General features: G+C 45.6%; 1 protein-coding gene across 1 annotated transcript; it reads right to left on the bottom strand.

The window, feature by feature from the left end:
* Window positions 1-627: 627 nt before the first annotated feature.
* LOC135567039 (solute carrier family 15 member 1-like) lies at window positions 628-25,686 on the bottom strand (the record flags this gene model as incomplete). The annotated part of the gene is made up of 7 exons (XM_065014552.1): window positions 25,571-25,686; window positions 25,002-25,036; window positions 9,669-9,753; window positions 4,819-4,960; window positions 3,541-3,660; window positions 3,220-3,319; window positions 628-786 (listed from the first exon to the last, which is right to left on the bottom strand). Coding segments are annotated over exons 1-7 (648 nt in total), but the record flags the coding sequence as incomplete, so codon positions are not given.

Below are 25,686 nucleotides of genomic sequence, written 5' to 3' on the forward strand. Positions count from 1 at the left end.
TAGGTTAGTAAATGTGTCAAGTCTGACCAGGTATTGTGTTAGTTTAGGGTTAGTAATATCCAAGTCTGACCAGGCATTGTGTTAGCTTAGGGTTAGTAATGTCAAGTCTGACCAGGCATTGTATTGGTTTAGGTTATGTCAAGTCTGAGCATTTGTGTTAGTTTAGGGTTAGTAATGTCATAGTTAGGTTAGTTAGGTTAGTTTGACTCAGGCATTATGTTAGTTTGGGTTGTGTTAGTTTAGGGTTAGTAATGTCAAGTCTGACCAGGCATTGTGTTAGTTTAGGGGTTAAATGTCAAGTCTGACCAGGTATTGGTTAGTTTAGATAGTAATTGGTCTGACCAGGGATTGTGGTTGGTTAATGTCAAGTCTGACCAGGCATTGTGTTAGTTTAGGGTTATTCTGACCAGGCATTGTGTTAGTTTTTAGGTTAGTAATGTCAAGTCTACCAGGTATTGTTTAAATGAAAGTCTGACCAGGCATTGTGTTAGTTTAGGGGTTAGTAATGTCAAGTCTGACCAGGCATTGTGTTAGTTTAGGGTTATGGTCACATCTTGCTGAGGATGGGTGTAATGACAGCAGACAGGGAGGACAGGTATTGTGGTGGTTTAGGTTGTAGGTACGTACCTCTGAGGAGGAAAAATACGGCAGACAGGAGGACAGGTATTGTGTTAGTTTAGGGTTATGGTCATACCTCCTGAGGATGGGTGTAATGACAGTAGACAGGAGACTACCAGCGTTGATTGACAGGTAGAAGATGGAGAAGAACGTGCTCCTCTGTTTCTCCTGGAGAATGTATGGACAGGGGAGGACAGGAGGACAGGAGGACAGAGACATGGACAGGAGGACAGGAGGACAGGAGGACAGGAGGACAGGAGACATGGACAGGAGGACAGGAGGACAGGAGGACAGGACAGGAGACATGGACAGGAGGACAGGAGGACAGGAGGACAGGAGGACAGGAGGGAGACAGGAGACATGGACAGAGGACAGGACAGGAGACATGGACAGGAGGACAGGAGGACAGGAAGACAGGAGACATGGACAGGAGGACAGGAGACATGGACAGGAGGACAGGAGGACAGGTGACATGGACAGGAGGACGGGAGACAGGAGGACAGGGAAGGACAAGAGACAGGAGACATGGACAGGAGGATAGAAGGACAAGAAGACAGGAGACATGGACAGGAGGACAGGAGACATGGACAGGAGGGCAGGAGACAGGAGGACAGAAGGACAAGTGGACAGGAGGACAGAAGGACAGGAGGACAGGAGGACAGGAAGACAGGAGGACAGGATACATGGACAGGAGACAGGAGACAGAGAGGACAGAAGACAGGAGGACAGACAGGAGGACAGGGAGACATGGAAAGAAGGACAGGGGACAGGAGACATGGACAGAAGGACAGGAGGACATGAGACATGGACAGGAGGACAGAGACATGGACAGGAGGACAGGGGGACAGGAGACATGGACAGAAGGACAGAAGGATAGGAGGACAGGAGGAGGACAGGGGACATGGACAGGAGGACAGGAGGATAGAGACATGGACAGGAGGACAGGAGACATGGACATGAGATCAGGAGGATAGGAGGACAGGAGGACAGGAGACATGGACAGGAGGACAGGAGGACATGGACAGGAGGACAGGGGAGGACATGAGACATGGACAGAGGACAGGAGGACAGAGAACAGGAGGACGTGGAGACATGGACAGAAGACATGGACAGGAGGACAGGTTTAGAACTGCAAACATCTGACCTTGACATTTGTATCTCAACCATAGCTAGCAGCACCATCTATCTGCTGAGATTCAAGGTGTTTAGATTCATCCACATTCAGCAACATGATGCTCTATAACCTGACCTAAATGCACCTTCCAGCTGGTATCCAGGGTTAGTGGTTATTAAACAACCATCTGGGATGTGTTCTGCTGGCTCAGCACTGATAATGACTGAAGTCACATTGATAAACCTGATCACTACTTCCTGAGTCTGGAGTCTACACTACTGTACTGACCGAGGTCGGCAGAGACAGACTCTAAAATGAAGTCTACACTACTGTACTGACCGAGGTAGAGACAGACTCTAAAATGGAGTCTACACTACCACTGAGGGTGAGTAGAGACAGACTCAAAATGGAGTCTACACTACTGTACTGACCGAGGTCGGTAGAGACAGACTCTAAAATGGAGTCTACATTACTGTACTGACCGAGGACGGCAGAGACAGACTCTAAAATGGAGTCTACATTACTGTACTGACCGAGGTCAGTAGAGACAGACTCTAAAATGGAGTCTACACTACTGTATAGACCGAGGTCGGTAGAGACCGACTCTAAAATGGAGTCTACACTACTGTAAGGACCGAGGTCGGTAGAGACAGACTCTAACCGAGGTCAGTAGAGACAGACTCTAAAATGGAGTCTACACTACTGTATAGACCGAGGTCGGTAGAGACCGACTCTAAAATGGAGTCTACACTACTGTAAAGACCGAGGTCAGTAGAGACAGACTCTAAAATGGAGTCTACACTACCGTAATCACCGAGGTCAGTAGAGACTCTAAAATGGAGTCTACACTACCGTATAGACCGAGGTCGGTAGAGACTCTAAAATGGAGTCTACACTACAGTAATGACCGAGGTCGGTAGAGACTCTAAAATGGAGTCTACACTACAGTAATGACTGAGGTCAGTAGAGACAAACTCTAAAATGGAGTCTACACTACTGTAAGGACCGAGGTCGGTAGAGACCGACTCTAAAATGGAGTCTACACTACTGTATAGACCGAGGTCGGTAGAGACCGACTCTAAAATGGAGTCTACACTACTGTAAGGACCGAGGTCGGTAGAGACAGACTCTAACCGAGGTCAGTAGAGACAGACTCTAAAATGGAGTCTACACTGCACTGGTATAGACCGAGGCGGCAGAGACCGACTCTAAAATGGAGTCTACACTACTGTAAGGACCGAGGTCGGTAGAGACTCTAAAATGGAGTCTACACTACTGTAATCACGAGGTCGGTAGAGACAGACTCTAAAATGGAGTCTACACTACCGTAATCACCGAGGTCAGTAGAGACAGAATCTAAAATAGAGTCACACTACTGTAGGACCGAGGTCGGTAGAGACAGACTCTAAAATGGAGTCTACACTACAGTAATGACCGAGGTCGGTAGAGACAGACTCTAAAATGGCTGCTCCGCTAGCGTTACCAACCTGGTGGTCTTCAAACTGGTCTCCTCCAAAGGCAGCGACACAGGGTTTGATGCCCCCCGTCCCCAGAGCGATGAGGAACAGGCCAACCATAGACATGGCCCTGAGGGAGAGAACAGCACATCACGTATCAGTTCAACTAATGGAACTCATATCATAGAAGTTGAGTCAACAGGAGTTGACTAAGTTTACACAACTCTAATCTTTTTACAATGCTTCAGGCGGTACAGGCTTATAAGATGTTGTGTTTAGGGGTGACAGCAATGCTTTGGTACAGGCTTATATAGGATGTTGTGTTTAGGGGTGAACAGCAGATGAACTCACACATGGAAGGTCATGTTGTCAGGGGTCCCGTCCCTGTCTGTGTCTGTGATGTCGTGTATGGCGCTTACTGCCATGACGACCTGTCCCACCGTATAGACGATGGATAAATAGACAATAGTCCTGGGGAGAGAGGAGGAAAGAGGAGAGAGAGAGGAGGAGAGAGGAGGGAGAGAGGAGGAGAGAGAGAAGGAGAGAGAGAGAGAGAGAGGAAAGAGAGTGAGAGAGAGGAAAGAGGAGAGAGAGAGAGAGAGAGAGAGAGAGAGGAAAGAGAGCGAGAGAGAGGGAAGAGAGAGGAGAGAGAGAGGAAAGAGAGCGAGGAGAGAGAGAGGAAAGAGAGAGGAGGGAGAGAGAGGGAAGAGAGAGAGGAGGGAGAGAGGAAAGAGAGCGAGAGAGAGGCGAGAGAGAGAGAGAGAGAGGACAGAGAGAGGAGGGAGAGAGGAAAGAGAGCGAGAGAGAGGGGAAAGAGAGAGAGAGAGAGAGAGAGAGAGAGGAAAGAGAGAGGAAAGAGAGCGAGAGAGAACAATTCGAAAACAAATCCAATCTTGATAAACTCCCATATCTACTGGGTGAAATACCACAGTGTGACATCACATATCTACTGGGTGAAATACCACAGTGTGACATCACATATCTACTGGGTGAAATACCACAGTGTGACATCACATATCTACTGGGTGAAATACCACAGTGTGACATCACATATCTACTGGGAGAGACCACAGTGTTACATCCCATATCAGAAATACCACAGTGTGACATCACATATCTACTGGGTGAAATACCACAGTGTGACATCACATATCTACTGGGTGAAATACCACAGTGTGACATCACATATCTACTGGGTGAAATACCACAGTGTGACATCACATATCTACTGGGTGAAATACCACAGTGTGCCATCACAGCAGCAAGATGTGTGACCTGTTGCCACAAGAAAAGGGGCAACCAGTGAAGAACAAACACCGTTGTAAATACAACCCATATTTATGTTTATTTATCTTCCCTTTTGTACTTCAACCATTTGCACATCGTTAAAACACTGTGTATATACATCATATGGAACTTTTGTGAGTATTATATTTTACTGTTCATTTTTTATTTAAGTTTTCTTTATTATCTATTTTGTTTTGTTTTTTGCAAAGTAAAAAGTGTTTTGAGGGGGAGAAAAACGAATGATTTACCAGGAGGGCAGACAACTACAAGCGAGGGACCTACAATCCCCAGATATCCTATGGAAGATCAGATCATATGTGGATGTACTGGGTTTGGACTCACTTGAACTTCCCCAGCCAGGAGTCTGCCACTATGGCCCCCAGTATAGGAGTCAGGTAGCAGAGAGCGATGAAGGTGTGATAGATAGAGGTGGCCAGGTCATCATCCCACTTCAGGAAATACCTGAAGTACAGGACCAACACCGCTAGAGGGAGACAACAGAACCGCTCAATATACAACACTGCTAGAGGAGACAACAGAACCGCTCAATATACAACACCGCTAGAGGGAGACAACAGAACCACTCAATATACAACACTGCTAGAGGAGACAACAGAACCGCTCAATATACAACACCGCTAGAGGGAGACAACAGAACCACTCAATATGTCCATCTACAGGACCAACACCGCTAGAGGAGACAACAGAACCACTCAATATACAACACCGCTAGAGGGAGACAACAGAACCACTCAATATGTCCATCTACAGGACCAACACCGCTAGAGGAGACAACAGAACCACTCAATATACAACACCGCTAGAGGGAGACAACAGAACCACTCAATATGTCCATCTACAGGACCAACACCGCTAGAGGAGACAACAGAACCACTCAATATACAACACCGCTAGAGGGAGACAACAGAACTAGAGGAGACAACAGAACCACTCAATATGTCCATCTACAGGACCAACACCGCTAGAGGAGACAACAGAACCACTCAATATACAACACCGCTAGAGGGAGACAACAGAACCACTCAATATACAACACCGCTAGAGGAGACAACAGAACCACTCAATATGTCCATCTACAGGACCAACACCGCTAGAGGAGACAACAGAACCACTCAATATACAACACCGCTAGAGGAGACAACAGAACCACTCAATATGTCCATCTACAGGACCAACACCGCTAGAGGAGACAACAGAACCACTCAATATACAACACCGCTAGAGGGAGACAACAGAACCACTCAATATGTCCATCTACAGGACCAACACCGCTAGAGGAGACAACAGAACCGCTCAATATACAACACCGCTAGAGGGAGACAACAGAACCACTCAATATGTCCATCTACAGGACCAACACCGCTAGAGGAGACAACAGAACCGCTCAATATACAACACTGCTAGAGGAGACAACAGAACCACTCAATATACAACACCGCTAGAGGAGACAACAGAACCACTCAATATGTCCATCTACAGGACCAACACCGCTAGAGGAGACAACAGAACCACTCAATATACAACACCGCTAGAGGAGACAACAGAACCACTCAATATGTCCATCTACAGGACCAACACCGCTAGAGGAGACAACAGAACCGCTCAATATACAACACTGCTAGAGGAGACAACAGAACCACTCAATATACAACACCGCTAGAGGAGACAACAGAACCACTCAATATGTCCATCTACAGGACCAACACCGCTAGAGGAGACAACAGAACCACTCAATATACAACACTGCTAGAGGGAGACAACAGAACCACTCAATATGTCCATCTACAGGACCAACACCGCTAGAGGAGACAACAGAACCGCTCAATATACAACACCGCTAGAGGGAGACAACAGAACCACTCAATATGTCCATCTACAGGACCAACACCGCTAGAGGAGACAACAGAACCGCTCAATATACAACACCGCTAGAGGGAGACAACAGAACCACTCAATATGTCCATCTACAGGACCAACACCGCTAGAGGAGACAACAGAACCACTCAATATGTCCATCTACAGGACCAACACCGCTAGGGAGGAGACAACAGAACCACTCAATATGTCCATCTACAGGACCAACACCGCTAGAGGGAGACAACAGAACCACTCAATATGTCCATCTACAGGACCAACACCGCTAGAGGAGACAACAGAACCACTCAATATACAACACTGCTAGAGGAGACAACAGAACCACTCAATATACAACACTGCTAGAGGAGACAACAGAACCACTCAATATACAACACCGCTAGAGGAGACAACAGAACCACTCAATATGTCCATCTACAGGACCAACACCGCTAGAGGAGACAACAGAACCACTCAATATGTCCATCTACAGGACCAACACCGCTAGAGGAGACAACAGAACCACTCAATATGTCCATCTACAGGACCAACACCGCTAGAGGAGACAACAGAACCACTCAATATACAACACTGCTAGAGGAGACAACAGAACCACTCAATATGTCCATCTACAGGACCAACACCGCTAGAGGAGACAACAGAACCACTCAATATACAACACCGCTAGAGGAGACAACAGAACCACTCAATATACAACACCGCTAGAGGAGACAACAGAACCACTCAATATGTCCATCTACAGGACCAACACCGCTAGGGGGGGACAACAGAACCACTCAATATGTCCATCTACAGGACCAACACCGCTAGAGGAGACAACAGAACCACTCAATATGTCCATCTACAGGACCAACACCGCTAGAGGAGACAACAGAACCACTCAATATGTCCATCTACAGGACCAACACCGCTAGAGGAGACAACAGAACCACTCAATATGTCCATCTACAGGACCAACACCGCTAGGGAGGAGACAACAGAACCACTCAATATGTCCATCTACAGGACCAACACCGCTAGAGGAGACAACAGAACCACTCAATATACAACACCGCTAGAGGAGACAACAGAACCACTCAATATGTCCATCTACAGGACCAACACCGCTAGAGGAGACAACAGAACCACTCAATATGTCCATCTACAGGACCAACACCGCTAGAGGAGACAACAGAACCACTCTATATGTCCATCTACAGGACCAACACCGCTAGAGGAGACAACAGAACCACTCAATATGTCCATCTACAGGACCAACACCGCTAGAGGAGACAACAGAACCACTCAATATGTCCATCTACAGGACCAACACCGCTAGAGGAGACAACAGAACCACTCAATATGTCCATCTACAGGACCAACACCGCTAGAGGAGACAACAGAACCACTCAATATGTCCATCTACAGGACCAACACCGCTAGAGGAGACAACAGAACCACTCAATATGTCCATCTACAGGACCAACACCGCTAGAGGAGACAACAGAACCACTCAATATACAACACTGCTAGAGGAGACAACAGAACCACTCAATATGTCCATCTACAGGACCAACACCGCTAGAGGAGACAACAGAACCACTCAATATACAACACTGCTAGAGCAGACAACAGAACCACTCAATATGTCCATCTACAGGACCAACACCGCTAGAGGAGACAACAGAACCACTCAATATGTCCATCTACAGGACCAACACCGCTAGAGGAGACAACAGAACCACTCAATATGTCCATCTACAGGACCAACACCGCTAGAGGAGACAACAGAACCACTCAATATGTCCATCTACAGGACCAACACCGCTAGAGGAGACAACAGAACCACTCAATATGTCCATCTACAGGACCAACACCGCTAGAGGAGACAACAGAACCACTCAATATGTCCATCTACAGGACCAACACCGCTAGAGGAGACAACAGAACCACTCAATATACAACACCGCTAGAGGAGACAACAGAACCACTCAATATGTCCATCTACAGGACCAACACCGCTAGAGGAGACAACAGAACCACTCAATATGTCCATCTACAGGACCAACACCGCTAGAGGAGACAACAGAACCACTCAATATGTCCATCTACAGGACCAACACCGCTAGGGGGGGACAACAGAACCACTCAATATGTCCATCTACAGGACCAACACCGCTAGAGGAGACAACAGAACCACTCAATATGTCCATCTACAGGACCAACACCGCTAGAGGAGACAACAGAACCACTCAATATGTCCATCTACAGGACCAACACCGCTAGAGGAGACAACAGAACCACTCAATATACAACACCGCTAGAGGAGACAACAGAACCACTCAATATGTCCATCTACAGGACCAACACCGCTAGGGGGGACAACAGAACCACTCAATATGTCCATCTACAGGACCAACACCGCTAGAGGAGACAACAGAACCACTCAATATGTCCATCTACAGGACCAGTCCTTAACATTGGTCAATGAAATTTATTTGTGATTGGCTCAGCTCTCTGCTATCTGTCAACATAGAGAGGTGTTTTGTGTGATTGGCTCAGCTCTCTGCTATCTGTCAACATAGAGAGGTGTGATTGGCTCAGCTCTCTGCTATCTGTCAACATAGAGAGGTGTGATTGGCTCAGCTCTCTGCTATCTGTCAACATAGAGAGGTGTGATTGGCTCAGCTCTCTGCTATCTGTCAACATAGAGAGGTGTGATTGGCTCAGCTCTCTGCTATCTGTCAACATAGAGAGGTGTGATTGGCTCAGCTCTCTGCTATCTGTCAACATAGAGAGGTGTGATTGGCTCAGCTCTCTGCTATCTGTCAACATAGAGAGTGTGATTGGCTCAGCTCTCTGCTATCGGTCAACATAGAGAGGTGTGATTGGCTCAGCTCTCTGCTATCTGTCAACATAGAGAGGTGTGATTGGCTCAGCTCTCTGCTATCTGTCAACATAGAGAGGTGTGATTGGCTCAGCTCTCTGCTATCTGTCAACATAGAGAGGTGTGATTGGCTCAGCTCTCTGCTATCTGTCAACATAGAGAGGTGTGATTGGCTCAGCTCTCTGCTATCTGTCAACATAGAGAGGTGTGATTGGCTCAGCTCTCTGCTATCTGTCAACATAGAGAGGTGTGATTGGCTCAGCTCTCTGCTATCTGTCAACATAGAGAGGTGTGATTGGCTTAGCTCTCTGCTATCTGTCAACATAGAGAGGTGTGATTGGCTCAGCTCTCTGCTATCTGTCAACATAGAGAGGTGTGATTGGCTCAGCTCTCTGCTATCGGTCAACATAGAGAGGTGTGATTGGCTCACCTCGCATGCCATAGTAGGAGAAACGTTCACAGAACTCATTGACCACGATGAAGAAGATGCTGAGAGGATACCCGCACACATCCACCTGGACACAGAGTAGCAGAAACACCTTTATTTGACCAAATCAAATCACATTTTATTTGTCAAATACACTTGTTTAGTAGACGTTATTGTGGGTGTAGCGAAATGCTTGTGTTTCTAGCTCCAACAGTGCAGTAATATCTAACTAAATGCTTGTGTTTCTAGCTCCAACAGTGCAGTAATATCTAACTAAATGCTTGTGTTTCTAGCTCCAACAGTGCAGTAATATCTAACTAAATGCTTGTGTTTCTAGCTCCAACAGTAATATCTAACTAAATGCTTGTGTTTCTAGCTCCAACAGTGCAGTAATATCTAACTAAATGCTTGTGTTTCTAACTCCAACAGTGCAGTAATATCTAACTAAATGCTTGTGTTTCTAGCTCCAACAGTGCAGTAATATCTAACTAAATGCTTGTGTTTCTAGCTCCAACAGTACAGTAATATCTAACTAAATGCTTGTATTTCTAGCTCCAACAGTAATGTCTAACTAAATGCTTGTGTTTCTAGCTCCAACAGTGCAGTAGTATCTAACTAAATGCTTGTGTTACCAGCTCCATCAGTACAGTAATATCTAACTAAATGCTTGTGTTTCTAGCTCCAACAGTGCAGTAATATCTAACTAAATGCTTGTGTTCCCAGCTCCATCAGTACAGTAATATCTAACCAAATGCTTGTATTTCTAGCTCCAACAGTAATATCTAACTAAATGCTTGTGTTCCCAGCTCCATCAGTACAGTAATATCTAACCAAATGCTTGTATTTCTAGCTCCAACAGTAATATCTAACTAAATGCTTGTATTTCTAGCTCCAACAGTAATGTCTAACTAAATGCTTGTGTTTCTAGCTCCAACAGTGCAGTAATATCTAACTAAATGCTTGTGTTCCTAGATCCAACAGTAATATCTAACTAAATGCTTGTGTTCCCAGCTCCATCAGTACAGTAATATCTAACCAAATGCTTGTATTTCTAGCTCCAACAGTAATATCTAACTAAATGCTTGTGTTCCTAGCTCCAACAGTACAGTAGTATCTAACTAAATGCTTGTGTTTCTAGCTCCAACAGTAATATCTAACTAAATGCTTGTGTTTCTAGCTCCAACAGTAATATCTAACTAAATGCTTGTGTTTCTAGCTCCAACAGTGCAGTAATATCTAACTAAATGCTTGTGTTCCCAGCTCCATCAGTACAGTAATATCTAACTAAATGCTTGTGTTTCTAGCTCCAACAGTACAGTAGTATCTAACTAAATGCTTGTGTTTCTAGCTCCAACAGTAATATCTAACTAAATGCTTGTATTTCTAGCTCCAACAGTACAGTAGTATCTAACTAAATGCTTGTGTTTCTAGCTCCAACAGTGCAGTAATATCTAACTAAATGCTTGTGTTTCTAGCTCCAACAGTGTAGTAGTATCTAACTAAATGCTTGTGTTTCTAGCTCCAACGGTGCAGTAATATCTAACTAAATGCTTGTGTTTCTAGCTCCAACAGTAGTATCTAACTAAATGCTTGTGTTCCTAGTTCCAACAGTGCAGTAGTATCTAACTAAATGCTTGTGTTTCTAGCTCCAACAGTAGTATCTAACTAAATGCTTGTGTTCCTAGTTCCAACAGTGCAGTAGTATCTAACTAAATGCTTGTATTTCTAGTTCCAACAGTGCAGTAGTATCTAACTAAATGCTTGTGTTTCTAGCTCCAACAGTGCAGTAGTATCTAACTAAATGCTTGTATTCCTAGTTCCAACAGTGCAGTAGTATCTAACTAAATGCTTGTATTCCTAGTTCCAACAGTGCAGTAGTATCTAACAATTCACAACAATAAACTCAAATCTAAAAGTAAAAGAATGGAATTAAAAAATATATAAATATTAGCACGAGCTGTCGGACAAACACAGTAGAATAGAATACAGTATTTACATATGAGATGAGTAGCAGTATGGAAACATTATAGTAGAATAGAATACAGTATTTACATATGAGATGAGTAGCAGTATGGAAACAGTATTATAGTGACTAGTTAGTAAATACAGTAGAATAGAATACAGTATTTACATATGAGATGAGTAGCAGTATGGAAACATTATAGTAGAATATAATACAGTATATACATATGAGATGAGTAAAGCAGTATGTAAACTGTATTATAGTGACTAGTTAGTAAATACAGTAGAATAGAATACAGTATTTACATATGAGATGAGTAGCAGTATGGAAACTGTATTAAAGGGGCCAGAGTTAGTAAATACAGTAGAATAGAATACAGTATTTACATATGAGATGAGTAGCAGTATGGAAACTGTATTAAAGGGGCCAGAGTTAGTAAACACAGTAGAATATAATACAGTATATACATATGAAATGAGTAAAGCAGTATGTAAACATGATTAAAGTCACCAGTGTTCCATTATTAAAGTGACCAGTGTTCCATTATTAAAGGGACTAGTGTTCCATTATTAAAGTCACCAGTGTTCCATTATTAAAGTGACCAGTGTTCCATTATTAAAGTGACTAGTGTTCCATTATTAAAGTGGACAGTGTTCCATTATTAGAGTGACTAGTGTTCCATTATTAAAGTGACCAGTGTTCCATTATTAAAGTCACCAGTGTTCCATTATTAAAGTGACCAGTGTTCCATTATTAAAGTGACTAGTGTTCCATTATTAAAGTCACCAGTGTTCCATTATTAAAGTGACCAGTGTTCCATTATTAAAGTGACTAGTGTTCCATTATTAAAGTGACCAGTGTTCCATTATTAAAGTGACTAGTGTTCCATTATTAAAGTGACTAGTGTTCCATTATTAAAGTGACTAGTGTTCCATTATTAAAGTGGCTAGTGTTCCATTATTAAAGTGACCAGTGTTCCATTATTAAAGTGACTAGTGTTCCTTATTAAAGTGACTAGTGTTCCTTATTAAAGTGACTGGTGTTCCATTATTAAAGTGACTAGTGTTCCATTATTAAAGTGACCAGTGTTCCATTATTAAAGTGACCAGTGTTCCATTATTAAAATGACTAGTGTTCCATTATTAAAGTGACTAGTGTTCCATTATTAAAGTGACTAGTGTTCCATTATTAAAGTCACCAGTGTTCCATTATTAAAGTGACCAGTGTTCCATTATTAAAATGACTAGTGTTCCATTATTAAAGTGACTAGTGTTCCATTATTAAAGTGACTAGTGTTCCATTATTAAAATGACTAGTGTTCCATTATTAAAGTGACTAGTGTTCCATTATTAAAGTGGACAGTGTTCCATTATTAAAGTGGACAGTGATTCTGTGTCTATGTACATAGGGCAGCAGCCTCTAAGGGGCAAGGTTGAATAACCGGGTGGAAACCGCCTAGTCATGACTGTTTAACAGTCTGATGGCCTTGAGATAGAAGCTGTTTTTCAGTCTCTCGGTCCCAGCTTTGATGCACCTGTACTGACCTCGCCTTCTGGATGATAGCGGGGTGAACAGGCAGTGGCTCGGGTGGTTGTTGTCCTTGATGATCTTTTTGGCCTTCCTGTAACATCGGGTGGTGTGGGTGTCCTGGAGGGCAGGTAGTTTGCCCCCGGTGATGCGTTGTGCAGACCTCACTACCCTTCTTCACCACGCTGTCTGTGTGGGTGGACCATTTCAGTTTGTCCGTGATGTGTACGCCGAGGAACTTAAAACTTTCTACCCTCTTCACTACTGTTCCATTGATGTGGATAGGGGGGATTGCTCCCTCTGCTGTTTCCTGACGTCCACAATCATCTCCTTTGTTTTGTTGACGTTGAGTGAAAGGTTATTTTCCTGACACCACACTCCCAGGGCCCTCACCTCCTCCCTGTAGGCTGTCTCGTCGTTGTGGGTGATCAAGGCTACTACTGTTGTGTCGTCTGCAAACTTGATGATTGAGTTGGAGGCGTGTTTGGCCATGCAGTCATGGGTGAACAGGGAGTACAGGAGGGGGCTGAGCACTGACCCTTGTGGGACCCCTGTGTTGAAGATCAGCGAAGTGGAGATGATGTTTCCTACCTCCAACACCTGGGGGCGGCCTGTCAGGAAGTCCAGGACCCAGTTGCACAGCAGGGTGGGATTGAGACCCAGGGCCTTGAGCTTAATGATGAGCTTGGAGGGTACTATGGTGTTGAATGCTGAGCTATAGTCAATAAACAGCATTCTTACATAGGTATTCGTCTTGTCCAGATGGGATAGGGCAGTGTGCTGCTCAATGGCAATTGCATCGTCTGTGGACCTGTTGGGGCGGTATTCAAACTGAAGTGGATCTAAGGTGTCAGGTAAGGTGGAGGTGATATGATCCTTAACTAGTCTCTCAAAGCACTTCATGATGACAGTATTGAGTGCTACGGGGTGATAGTCATTCAGTTCAGTTATCTATGCCTTCTTGGGTTCAGGAACAACGGTGGCCATCTTGAAACATGTGGTGACAGCAGACTGGGATAGGGAGAGGTTGAATATGTCCGTAAACACTCCAGCCAGCTGGTCTGGTCATGCTCTGAGGACGCGGCTGGGGATGCCGTCTGTGCCGGCAGCCTTGCGAGGGTTAACACGTTTAAATGTCTTACTCACGGCGGCCACGGAGAAGGAGAGTCCACAGTCCTTGGTAGCGGGCCGCATCAGTGGCACTGTGTTTTCTTCAAAGCAGGACGTCGGTGTCCGTGATGTGACTGGTCTTCCCTTGGTAATCCGTGATTGTCTGTAGACTGGTCTTCCCTTGGTAATCCGTGATTGTCTGTAGACTGGTCTTCCCTTGGTAATCCGTGGTTGTCTGTAGACTGGTTTTCCCTTGGTAATCCGTGGTTGTCTGTAGACTGGTCTTCCCTTGGTAATCCGTGATTGTCTGTAGACTGGTTTTCCCTTGGTAATCCGTGGTTGTCTGTAGACTGGTCTTCCCTTGGTAATCCGTGGTTGTCTGTAGACTGGTCTTCCCTTGGTAATCCGTGATTGTCTGTAGACTGGTTTTCCCTTGGTAATCCGTGGTTGTCTGTAGACTGGTCTTCCCTTGGTAATCCGTGATTGTCTGTAGACTGGTCTTCCCTTGGTCATCTGTGGTTGTCTGTAGACTGGTCTTCCCTTGGTAATCCGTGGTTGTCTGTAGACTGGTCTTCCCTTGGTAATCTGTGGTTGTCTGTAGACTGGTCTTCCCTTGGTAATCCGTGATTGTCTGTAGACTGGTCTTCCCTTGGTAATCTGTGATTGTCTGTAGACTGGTCTTCCCTTGGTAATCCGTGGTTGTCTGTAGACTGGTCTTCCCTTGGTAATCCGTGATTGTCTGTAGACTGGTCTTCCCTTGGTAATCCGTGATTGTCTGTAGACTGGTCTTCCCTTGGTAATCCGTGGTTGTCTGTAGACTGGTCTTCCCTTGGTAATCTGTGGTTGTCTGTAGACTGGTCTTCCCTTGGTAATCCGTGGTTGTCTGTAGACTGGTCTTCCCTTGGTAATCCGTGATTGTCTGTAGACTGGTCTTCCCTTGGTAATCCGTGGTTGTCTGTAGACCCTGCCACATACCTCTTGTGTCTGAGCCGTTGAATTGCGACTCCACCTTGTCAATACGTTTTGCCTGTTTGATCGCTTTTTATTTGACCTTTATTTAACTAGGCAAGTCAGTTAAGAACAAATTCTTATTTACAATGACGGCCTACCGGGGAACAGTGGGTTAACTGCCTTGTTCAGGGGCAGAACGACAGATTTTTTACCTTGTCAGCTCAGGGATTCAATCTAGCAACCTTTCGGGTTACTGGCCCAACGCTCCAACCACTAGGCTACCTGCCCCCCCCAACGGTTAGTCTCACTGAGATTAAAACAGCTCTTTTCAAGAGAGACCTGGCCGAAATAGTAGCAAGTGTTATACAAAGAAACATTGCCGAGATAAAACACTACCGTGTAAAAAAACATCAGCTGACACATGGAGCCGGCAAGACGTACTGTGGAGGTGTACTGCATACGGAGCAGACAAGACGTACTGTGGAGGTGTACTGCATACGGAGCAGACAAGACGTACTGTGGAGGTGTACTGCAGACAAGACGTACTGTGGAGGTGTACTGCAGACAAGAAGTACTGTGGAGGTGTACTGCATACGGAGCAGACAAGACGTACTGTGGAGGTGTACTGCAGACAAGACGTACTGTGGAGGTGTACTGCATACGGAGCAGACAAGAAGTACTGTGGAGGTGTACTGCATACGGAGCAGACAAGACGTACTGTGGAGGTGTACTGCAGACAAGACGTACTGTGGAGGTGTACTGCATACGGAGCCGGCAAGACGTACTGTGGAGGTGTACTGCAGACAAGACGTACTGTGGAGGTGTACTGCATACGGAGCAGACAAGAAGTACTGTGGAGGTGTACTGCATACGGAGCAGACAAGACGTACTGTGGAGGTGTACTGCAGACAAGACGTACTGTGGAGGTGTACTGCAGACAAGACGTACTGTGGAGGTGTACTGCAGACAAGAAGTACTGTGGAGGTGTACTGCAGACAAGACGTACTGTGGAGGTGTACTGCAGACAAGAAGTACTGTGGAGGTGTACTGCAGACAAGACGTACTGTGGAGGTGTACTGCATACGGAGCAGACAAGAAGTACTGTGGAGGTGTACTGCAGACAAGAAGTACTGTGGAGGTGTACTGCATACGGAGCAGACAAGACGTACTGTGGAGGTGTACTGCAGACAATACGTACTGTGGAGGTGTACTGCATACGGAGCCGGCAAGAAGTACTGTGGAGGTGTACTGCATACGGAGCAGACAAGAAGTACTGTGGAGGTGTACTGCAGACAAGAATTACTGTGGAGGTGTACTGCATACGGAGCAGACAAGACGTACTGTGGAGGTGTACTGCATACGGAGCAGACAAGAAGTACTGTGGAGGTGTACTGCAGACAAGAAGTACTGTGGAGGTGTACTGCATACGGAGCAGACAAGACGTACTGTGGAGGTGTACTGCATACGGAGCAGACAAGACGTACTGTGGAGGTGTACTGCATACGGAGCAGACAAGACGTACTGTGGAGGTGTACTGCATACTGAGCAGACAAGACGTACTGTGGAGGTGTACTGCATACGGAGCAGACAAGACGTACTGTGGAGGTGTACTGCATACGGAGCAGACAAGAAGTACTGTGGAGGTGTACTGCAGACAAGACGTACTGTGGAGGTGTACTGCATACGGAGCAGACAAGATGTAGTGTGGAGGTGTACTGCAGACAAGACGTAATGTGGAGGTGTACTGCATACGGAGCAGACAAGAAGTACTGTGGAGGTGTACTGCATACGGAGCCGGCAAGACGTACTGTGGAGGTGTACTGCAGACAAGACGTACTGTGGAGGTGTACTGCATATGGAGCAGACAAGAAGTACTGTGGAGGTGTACTGCATACGGAGCAGACAAGACGTACTGTGGAGGTGTACTGCATACGGAGCAGACAAGACGTACTTTGGAGGTGTACTGCAGACAAGACGTACTGTGGAGGTGTACTGCATACGGAGCAGACAAGAAGTACTGTGGAGGTGTACTGCATACTGAGCAGACAAGACGTACTGTGGAGGTGTACTGCATACGGAGCAGACAAGACGTACTGTGGAGGTGTACTGCAGACAAGACGTACTGTGGAGGTGTACTGCAGACGGAGCAGACAAGACGTACTGTGGAGGTGTACTGCATACTGAGCAGACAAGACGTACTGTGGAGGTGTACTGCATACGGAGCAGACAAGACGTACTGTGGAGGTGTACTGCAGACAAGACGTACTGTGGAGGTGTACTGCAGACAAGACGTACTGTGGAGGTGTACTGCATACTGAGCAGACAAGACGTACTGTGGAGGTGTACTGCATACGGAGCAGACAAGACGTACTGTGGAGGTGTACTGCATACGGAGCAGACAAGACGTACTGTGGAGGTGTACTGCAGACAAGACGTACTGTGGAGGTGTACTGCATACGGAGCAGACAAGACGTACTGTGGAGGTGTACTGCATACGGAGCAGACAAGACGTACTGTGGAGGTGTACTGCATACGGAGCAGACAAGACGTACTGTGGAGGTGTACTGCAGACAAGACGTACTGTGGAGGTGTACTGCATACGGAGCAGACAAGACGTACTGTGGAGGTGTACTGCAGACAAGACGTACTGTGGAGGTGTACTGCATACGGAGCAGACAAGACGTACTGTGGAGGTGTACTGCAGACAAGACGTACTGTGGAGGTGTACTGCATACGGAGCCGGCAAGACGTACTGTGGAGGTGTACTGCAGACAAGACGTACTGTGGAGGTGTACTGCATACTGAGCAGACAAGACGTACTGTGGAGGTGTACTGCATACGGAGCAGACAAGAAGTACTGTGGAGGTGTACTGCATACGGAGCAGACAAGACGTACTGTGGAGGTGTACTGCAGACAAGAAGTACTGTGGAGGTGTACTGCAGACAGGACGTACTGTGGAGGTGTACTGCATACGGAGCAGACAAGAAGTACTGTGGAGGTGTACTGCATATGGAGCAGACAAGACGTACTGTGGAGGTGTACTGCAGACAAGAAGTACTGTGGAGGTGTACTGCATATGGAGCAGACAAGACGTACTGTGGAGGTGTACTGCAGACAAGACGTACTGTGGAGGTGTACTGCATACGGAGCAGACAAGAAGTACTGTGGAGGTGTACTGCATACGGAGCCGGCAAGACGTACTGTGGAGGTGTACTGCATACGGAGCAGACAAGACGTACTGTGGAGGTGTACTGCAGACAAGACGTACTGTGGAGGTGTACTGCATACGGAGCAGACAAGAAGTACTGTGGAGGTGTACTGCATACGGAGCAGACAAGAAGTACTGTGGAGGTGTACTGCAGACAAGACGTACTGTGGAGGTGTACTGCATACGGAGCAGACAAGACGTACTGTGGAGGTGTACTGCAGACAAGACGTACTGTGGAGGTGTACTGCATACGGAGCAGACAAGAAGTACTGTGGAGGTGTACTGCAGACAAGACGTACTGTGGAGGTGTACTGCATACGGAGCAGACAAGACGTACTGTGGAGGTGTACTGCATACTGAGCAGACAAGACGTACTGTGGAGGTGTACTGCATACTGAGCAGACAAGACGTACTGTGGAGGTGTACTGCATACTGAGCAGACAAGACGTACTGTGGAGGTGTACTGCATACGGAGCAGACAAGACGTACTGTGGAGGTGTACTGCATACTGAGCAGACAAGACGTACTGTGGAGGTGTACTGCAGACAAGACGTACTGTGGAGGTGTACTGCATACTGAGCAGACAAGACGTACTGTGGAGGTGTACTGCATACGGAGCAGACAAGACGTACTGTGGAGGTGTACTGCATACTGAGCAGACAAGGCGTACTGTGGAGGTGTACTGCAGACAAGACGTACTGTGGAGGTGTACTGCATACTGAGCAGACAAGACGTACTGTGGAGGTGTACTGCATACGGAGCAGACAAGACGTACTGTGGAGGTGTACTGCATACTGAGCAGACAAGACGTACTGTGGAGGTGTACTGCAGACAAGACGTACTGTGGAGGTGTACTGCAGACAAGACGTACTGTGGAGGTGTACTGCATACTGAGCAGACAAGACGTACTGTGGAGGTGTACTGCATACGGAGCAGACAAGACGTACTGTGGAGGTGTACTGCATACTGAGCAGACAAGGCGTACTGTGGAGGTGTACTGCAGACAAGACGTACTGTGGAGGTGTACTGCATACTGAGCAGACAAGACGTACTGTGGAGGTGTACTGCATACGGAGCAGACAAGACGTACTGTGGAGGTGTACTGCATACTGAGCAGACAAGACGTACTGTGGAGGTGTACTGCAGACAAGACGTACTGTGGAGGTGTACTGCATACTGAGCAGACAAGACGTACTGTGGAGGTGTACTGCATACGGAGCAGACAAGACGTACTGTGGAGGTGTACTGCATACTGAGCAGACAAGACGTACTGTGGAGGTGTACTGCAGACAAGACGTACTGTGGAGGTGTACTGCAGACAAGACGTACTGTGGAGGTGTACTGCATACTGAGCAGACAAGACGTACTGTGGAGGTGTACTGCATACGGAGCAGACAAGACGTACTGTGGAGGTGTACTGCATACTGAGCAGACAAGACGTACTGTGGAGGTGTACTGCAGACAAGACGTACTGTGGAGGTGTACTGCATACGGAGCAGACAAGACGTACTGTGGAGGTGTACTGCATACGGAGCAGACAAGACGTACTGTGGAGGTGTACTGCAGACAAGACGTACTGTGGAGGTGTACTGCATACTGAGCAGACAAGACATACTGTGGAGGTGTACTGCATACGGAGCAGACAAGACGTACTGTGGAGGTGTACTGCATACTGAGCAGACAAGACGTACTGTGGAGGTGTACTGCAGACAAGACGTACTGTGGAGGTGTACTGCATACTGAGCAGACAAGACGTACTGTGGAGGTGTACTGCATACGGAGCAGACAAGACGTACTGTGGAGGTGTACTGCATACTGAGCAGACAAGACGTACTGTGGAGGTGTACTGCAGACAAGACGTACTGTGGAGGTGTACTGCATACGGAGCAGACAAGACGTACTGTGGAGGTGTACTGCATACTGAGCAGACAAGAAGTACTGTGGAGGTGTACTGCATACGGAGCAGACAAGACGTACTGTGGAGGTGTACTGCATACGGAGCAGACAAGACGTACTGTGGAGGTGTACTGCATACGGAGCAGACAAGACGTACTGTGGAGGTGTACTGCAGACAAGACGTACTGTGGAGGTGTACTGCATACGGAGCAGACAAGAAGTACTGTGGAGGTGTACTGCAGACAAGACGTACTGTGGAGGTGTACTGCATACGGAGCAGACAAGAAGTACTGTGGAGGTGTACTGCAGACAAGACGTACTGTGGAGGTGTACTGCATACGGAGCAGACAAGACGTACTGTGGAGGTGTACTGCATACGGAGCAGACAAGACGTACTGTGGAGGTGTACTGCATACGGAGCAGACAAGACGTACTGTGGAGGTGTACTGCAGACAAGACGTACTGTGGAGGAGTACTGCATACGGAGCAGACAAGAAGTACTGTGGAGGTGTACTGCATACGGAGCCGGCAAGAAGTACTGTGGAGGTGTACTGCAGACAAGACGTACTGTGGAGGTGTACTGCATACGGAGCCGGCAAGAAGTACTGTGGAGGTGTACTGCATCGAGAGGATAAAGTACTGACAGCCCCACACTCCATAGTCCACTATCGTTTTTACCTTGAAGTCATTCAAAGAGACAAGCTGTTGGAATTTCATGGCTATAGGTAGACACGAGGACAGAGATAAGACAGGTACCTGACAGACTGCTGCAACACTGGTCACTTTAATCATGTTTACATACTGTTTTACCCACTTCATATGTATATACTGTATTCTAGTCATGGTTCATCCTGCTGTCCACTTCATATGAATATACTGTATTCTAGTCATGGTTCATCCTGCTGTCCACTTCATATGAATATACTGTATTCTAGTGGTTCATCCTGCTGTCCACTTCATATGTATATACTGTATTCTAGTTCATCCTATATAACTACTGCTGTCCACTTCATATGTATATACTGTATTCTAGTCATGGTTCATCCTGCTGTCCACTTCATATGAATATACTGTATTCTAGTCATGGTTCATCCTGCTGTCCACTTCATATGTATATACTGTATTCTAGTCATGGTTCATCCTGCTGTTCACTACATATGAATATACTGTATTCTAGTCATGGTTCATCCTATATAACTACTGCTGTCCACTTCATATGTATATACTGTATTCTAGTCATGGTTCATCCTGCTGTCCACTTCATATGTATATACTGTATTCTAGTCATGGTTCATCCTATATAACTACTGCTGTCCACTTCATATGTATATACTGTATTCTAGTTCATCCTATATAACTACTGCTGTCCACTTCATATGAATATACTGTATTCTAGTCATGGTTCATCCTGCTGTTCACTTCATATGTATATACTGTATTCTAGTCATGGTTCATCCTATATAACTACTGCTGTTTACTTCATATGTATATACTGTATTCTAGTCAAAAATTTGGAGATTTCCATACCCAACTACAACATTTTCCGTCAACATAGAACTGCCAAAGGGGGAGGAGTTGCAATCTACTGCAGAGATAGCCTGCAAAGTTCCGTCATACTTTCCAAGTCTATGCCCAAACAGTTCGAACTTCTAATTTTTAAAATTAATCTCTCCAGAAATAGTATCTCACTGTTGCCACCTGTCATAGACCACCCCCCCCCCCCAGCTGTGCCTGGATACCACATGTGAATTGATCGCCCCCATCTAGCTTCAGAGTTCATTCTGTTAGGTGACCTAAACTGGGATATGCTTAACACCACGGCAGTCCTACAATCTAAGCTAGATGCCCTCAATCTCACACAAATCACCAAGGAACCCACCAGGTACAACCCTAAATCTGTAAACATGGGCACCCTCATAGATATTATCCTGACCAACTGGCCCTCCAAATACACCTCTGCTGTTTTCAACCAGGATCTTAGCGATCACTGCCTCATTGCCTGTATACGCTACGGAGCCGCAGTCAAACGACCACCCCTCATCACTGTCAAACGCTCCCTAAAACACTTCTGCGAGCAGGCCTTTCTAATCGACCTGGCCCGGGTATCCCGGAGGATATTGACCTCATCCCGTCAGTCGAGGACACCTCATCATTCTTGAAAAGATTTTTCCTCACCATCTTAAATAAGCATGCCCCTTTCAAAAACTGTAGAACTAAGAACAGATATATCCCTTGGTTCACTCCAGACCTAACTGCCCTTGACCAGCACAAAAACATCCTGTGGCGGACTGCAATAGCATCGAATAGTCCCCGCGATATGAAACTGTTCAGGGATGTCAGGAACCAATGTACGCAGTCAGTCAGGAAAGCAAAGGCTAGCTTTTTCCTCCCAACATCGGCCAACAGCTCCGCACCCCTCGCAGCTACTTGAGCCCGAGCCTCCCCAGTTTCTCCTTCACCCAAATCCAGATCGCAGATGTTCTGAAAGAGCTGCAAAACCTGGACCCGGACAAATCAGCTGAGCTAGACAATCTGGACCCTCTCTTTCTAAAATTATCTGCCGCCAATGTTGCAAGCCCTATTACCAGTCTGTTCAACCTCTCTTTCGTATAGTCCGGGATCCCTAAAGATTGGAAAGCTGCCGCGGTCATCCCCCTCTTCAAAGGGGGTGACACTATAGAGCCAAACTGCTAAAGACCTATATCCATCCATTAATAAACAGATTACTGAGCATATTACTGTTGGAACTAGAAACACAAGCATATTGTTAGGTATTACTGTTGGAGCTAGAAACACAAGCATATTGCTAGGTATTACTGTTGGAGCTAGAAACACAAGCATATTGTTAGGTATTACTGTTGGAGCTAGAAACACAAGCATATTGCTAGGTATTACTGTACTGTTGGAGCTAGAAACACAAGCATATTGTTAGGTATTACTGTTGGAGCTAGAAACACAAGCATATTGCTAGGTATTACTGTTGGAGCTAGAAACACAAGCATATTGTTAGGTATTACTGTTGGAGCTAGAAACACAAGCATATTGTTAGGTATTACTGTACTGTTGGAGCTAGAAACACAAGCATATTGTTAGGTATTACTGTTGGAGCTAGAAACACAAGCATATTGTTAGGTATTACTGTTGGAGCTAGAAACACAAGCATATTGTTAGGTATTACTGTACTGTTGGAGCTAGAAACACAAGCATATTGTTAGGTATTACTGTTGGAGCTAGAAACACAAGCATATTGTTAGGTATTACTGTTGGAGCTAGAAACACAAGCATATTGTTAGGTATTACTGTTGGAGCTAGAAACACAAGCATATTGCTAGGTATTACTGTTGGAGCTAGAAACACAAGCATATTGTTAGGTATTACTGTTGGAGCTAGAAACACAAGCATATTGTTAGGTATTACTGTACTGTTGGACCTATAACCTGCACTTGCGATGAATAGTGATAACAGAATGATAGACAGTGAGAATACAGAGTAGGGAATAGAGGAGGGAATAGAGGAGGGAATAGAGGAGGGAATAGAGGAGGGAATAGAGGAGGGAATAGAGGAGGGAATAGAGGAGGGAATAGAGGAGGGAATAGAGGAGGGAATAGAGTAGTGAATAGAGTAGTGAATAGAGGAGGGAATAGAGGAGGGAATAGAGTAGTGAATAGAGTAGTGAATAGAGGAGGGAATAGAGGAGGGAATAGATGAGGGAATACAGTAGGGAATAGAGGAGGGAATAGAGGAGGGAATAGAGGAGGGAATAGATGAGGGAATCCAGTAGGGAATAGAGGAGGGAATAGAGTAGGGAATAGAGGAGGGAATAGAGGAGGGAATAGAGGAGGGAATAGAGGAGGGAATAGAGGGAGGGAATAGAGTAGGGAATAGAGGAGGGAATAGAGGAGGAATAGAGGAGGGAATAGAGGAGGAATAGAGGAGGGAATAGAGTAGGGAATAGAAGAGGAAATAGAGGAGGGAATAGAGTAGGGAATAGAGGAGGGAATAGAGGAGGGAATAGAAGAGGAAATAGAGGAGGGAATACAGTAGGGAATAGAGGAGGGAATAGAGGAGGGAATAGAGGAGGGAATAGAGGAGGGAATAGAGTAGGGAATAGAGTAGGGAATAGAAGAGGAAATAGAGTAGGGAATAGAGGAGGGAATACAGTAGGGAATAGAGGAGGGAATAGAGGAGGGAATAGAGGAGGGAATAGAGGAGGGAATAGAAGAGGAAATAGAGGAGGGAATAGAGGAGGGAATAGATGAGGGAATAGAAGAGGAAATAGAGGAGGGAATACAGTAGGGAATAGAGGAGGGAATAGAGTAGGGAATAGAGGAGGGAATAGAGGAGGGAATAGAAGAGGAAATAGAGGAGGGAATAGAGGAGGGAATAGATGAGGGAATACAGTAGGGAATAGAGGAGGGAATAGAGGAGGGAATAGAGGAGGGAATAGAAGAGGAAATAGAGGAGGGAATAGAGTAGGGAATAGAGGAGGGATAACAGAATGATAGACAGTGAGAATACACATAAAACTGGACCTTATAATCATGCATGTTGGTACTTACATCAGATATTTTCAAGACAGCTTTGAGTGAAACTGCAAGTTGATGAGAAAAGATAAACAACCCAGGGAAAGAAGGAGAGAAAGAGAGATGGCATGAAAGGCGTGGGGGGTCTGGTTCTTACCTTTCTTTTGGGCTTCTTCACATCGATGTCTTTGTCTGTCAGGGAACAAAAAAGAGTTCATGACACAATCATGATGGCGGTGCAGTGTTACACAGAACGCCAACGAAGAGTGTGGTTGGTAGATACCTTTGTTTAAAGGTGGACTCCACCTCATCACATACCAATACAGCAATGGCTGCTCACATTCAAAGAAATGGTTTAGGGACTTCATTATATATATATATCATGTATTGTATGAATCCTATAAAAGGAAATAATACAAAATGAATGTGGTCAAATTTAATCACGCAAATTGATCAAACACCTAATCAATGATAAAACGATCCAATATTATCATTCTTCAGTACAGCAAAATATAATTAGCATTAATTAATAGAATTAATAGTTAACAAATATTTGTCTTTTTTTTTGCCAAGTCAATTATTATAAATAGCTCATTCAATCGGGACTGAATGCATTTCATGTTTATCCTGGTTATATTGTCTACATTAAATTTAGAAATATTCCCAAAGATGCTGTGATCCCCTGGGAGAGGATGGAGTTGTATCCAGTATTGTCCTCTCACCCACCTGACATGGCTGAGTTGAGAAGACTCCTAGTCCTCTCTCTGTTTAATATCCTTCACAAGGTAAATAAATGGTTAGTATATCAGGAAGTATCTCCCTCTGATCCCGAGGAAGACTCT

This window comes from Oncorhynchus nerka, unplaced genomic scaffold, assembly GCF_034236695.1.
Source record: "Oncorhynchus nerka isolate Pitt River unplaced genomic scaffold, Oner_Uvic_2.0 unplaced_scaffold_2691, whole genome shotgun sequence".
In the NCBI taxonomy this organism is placed as follows: Eukaryota; Metazoa; Chordata; class Actinopteri; order Salmoniformes; family Salmonidae; genus Oncorhynchus; species Oncorhynchus nerka.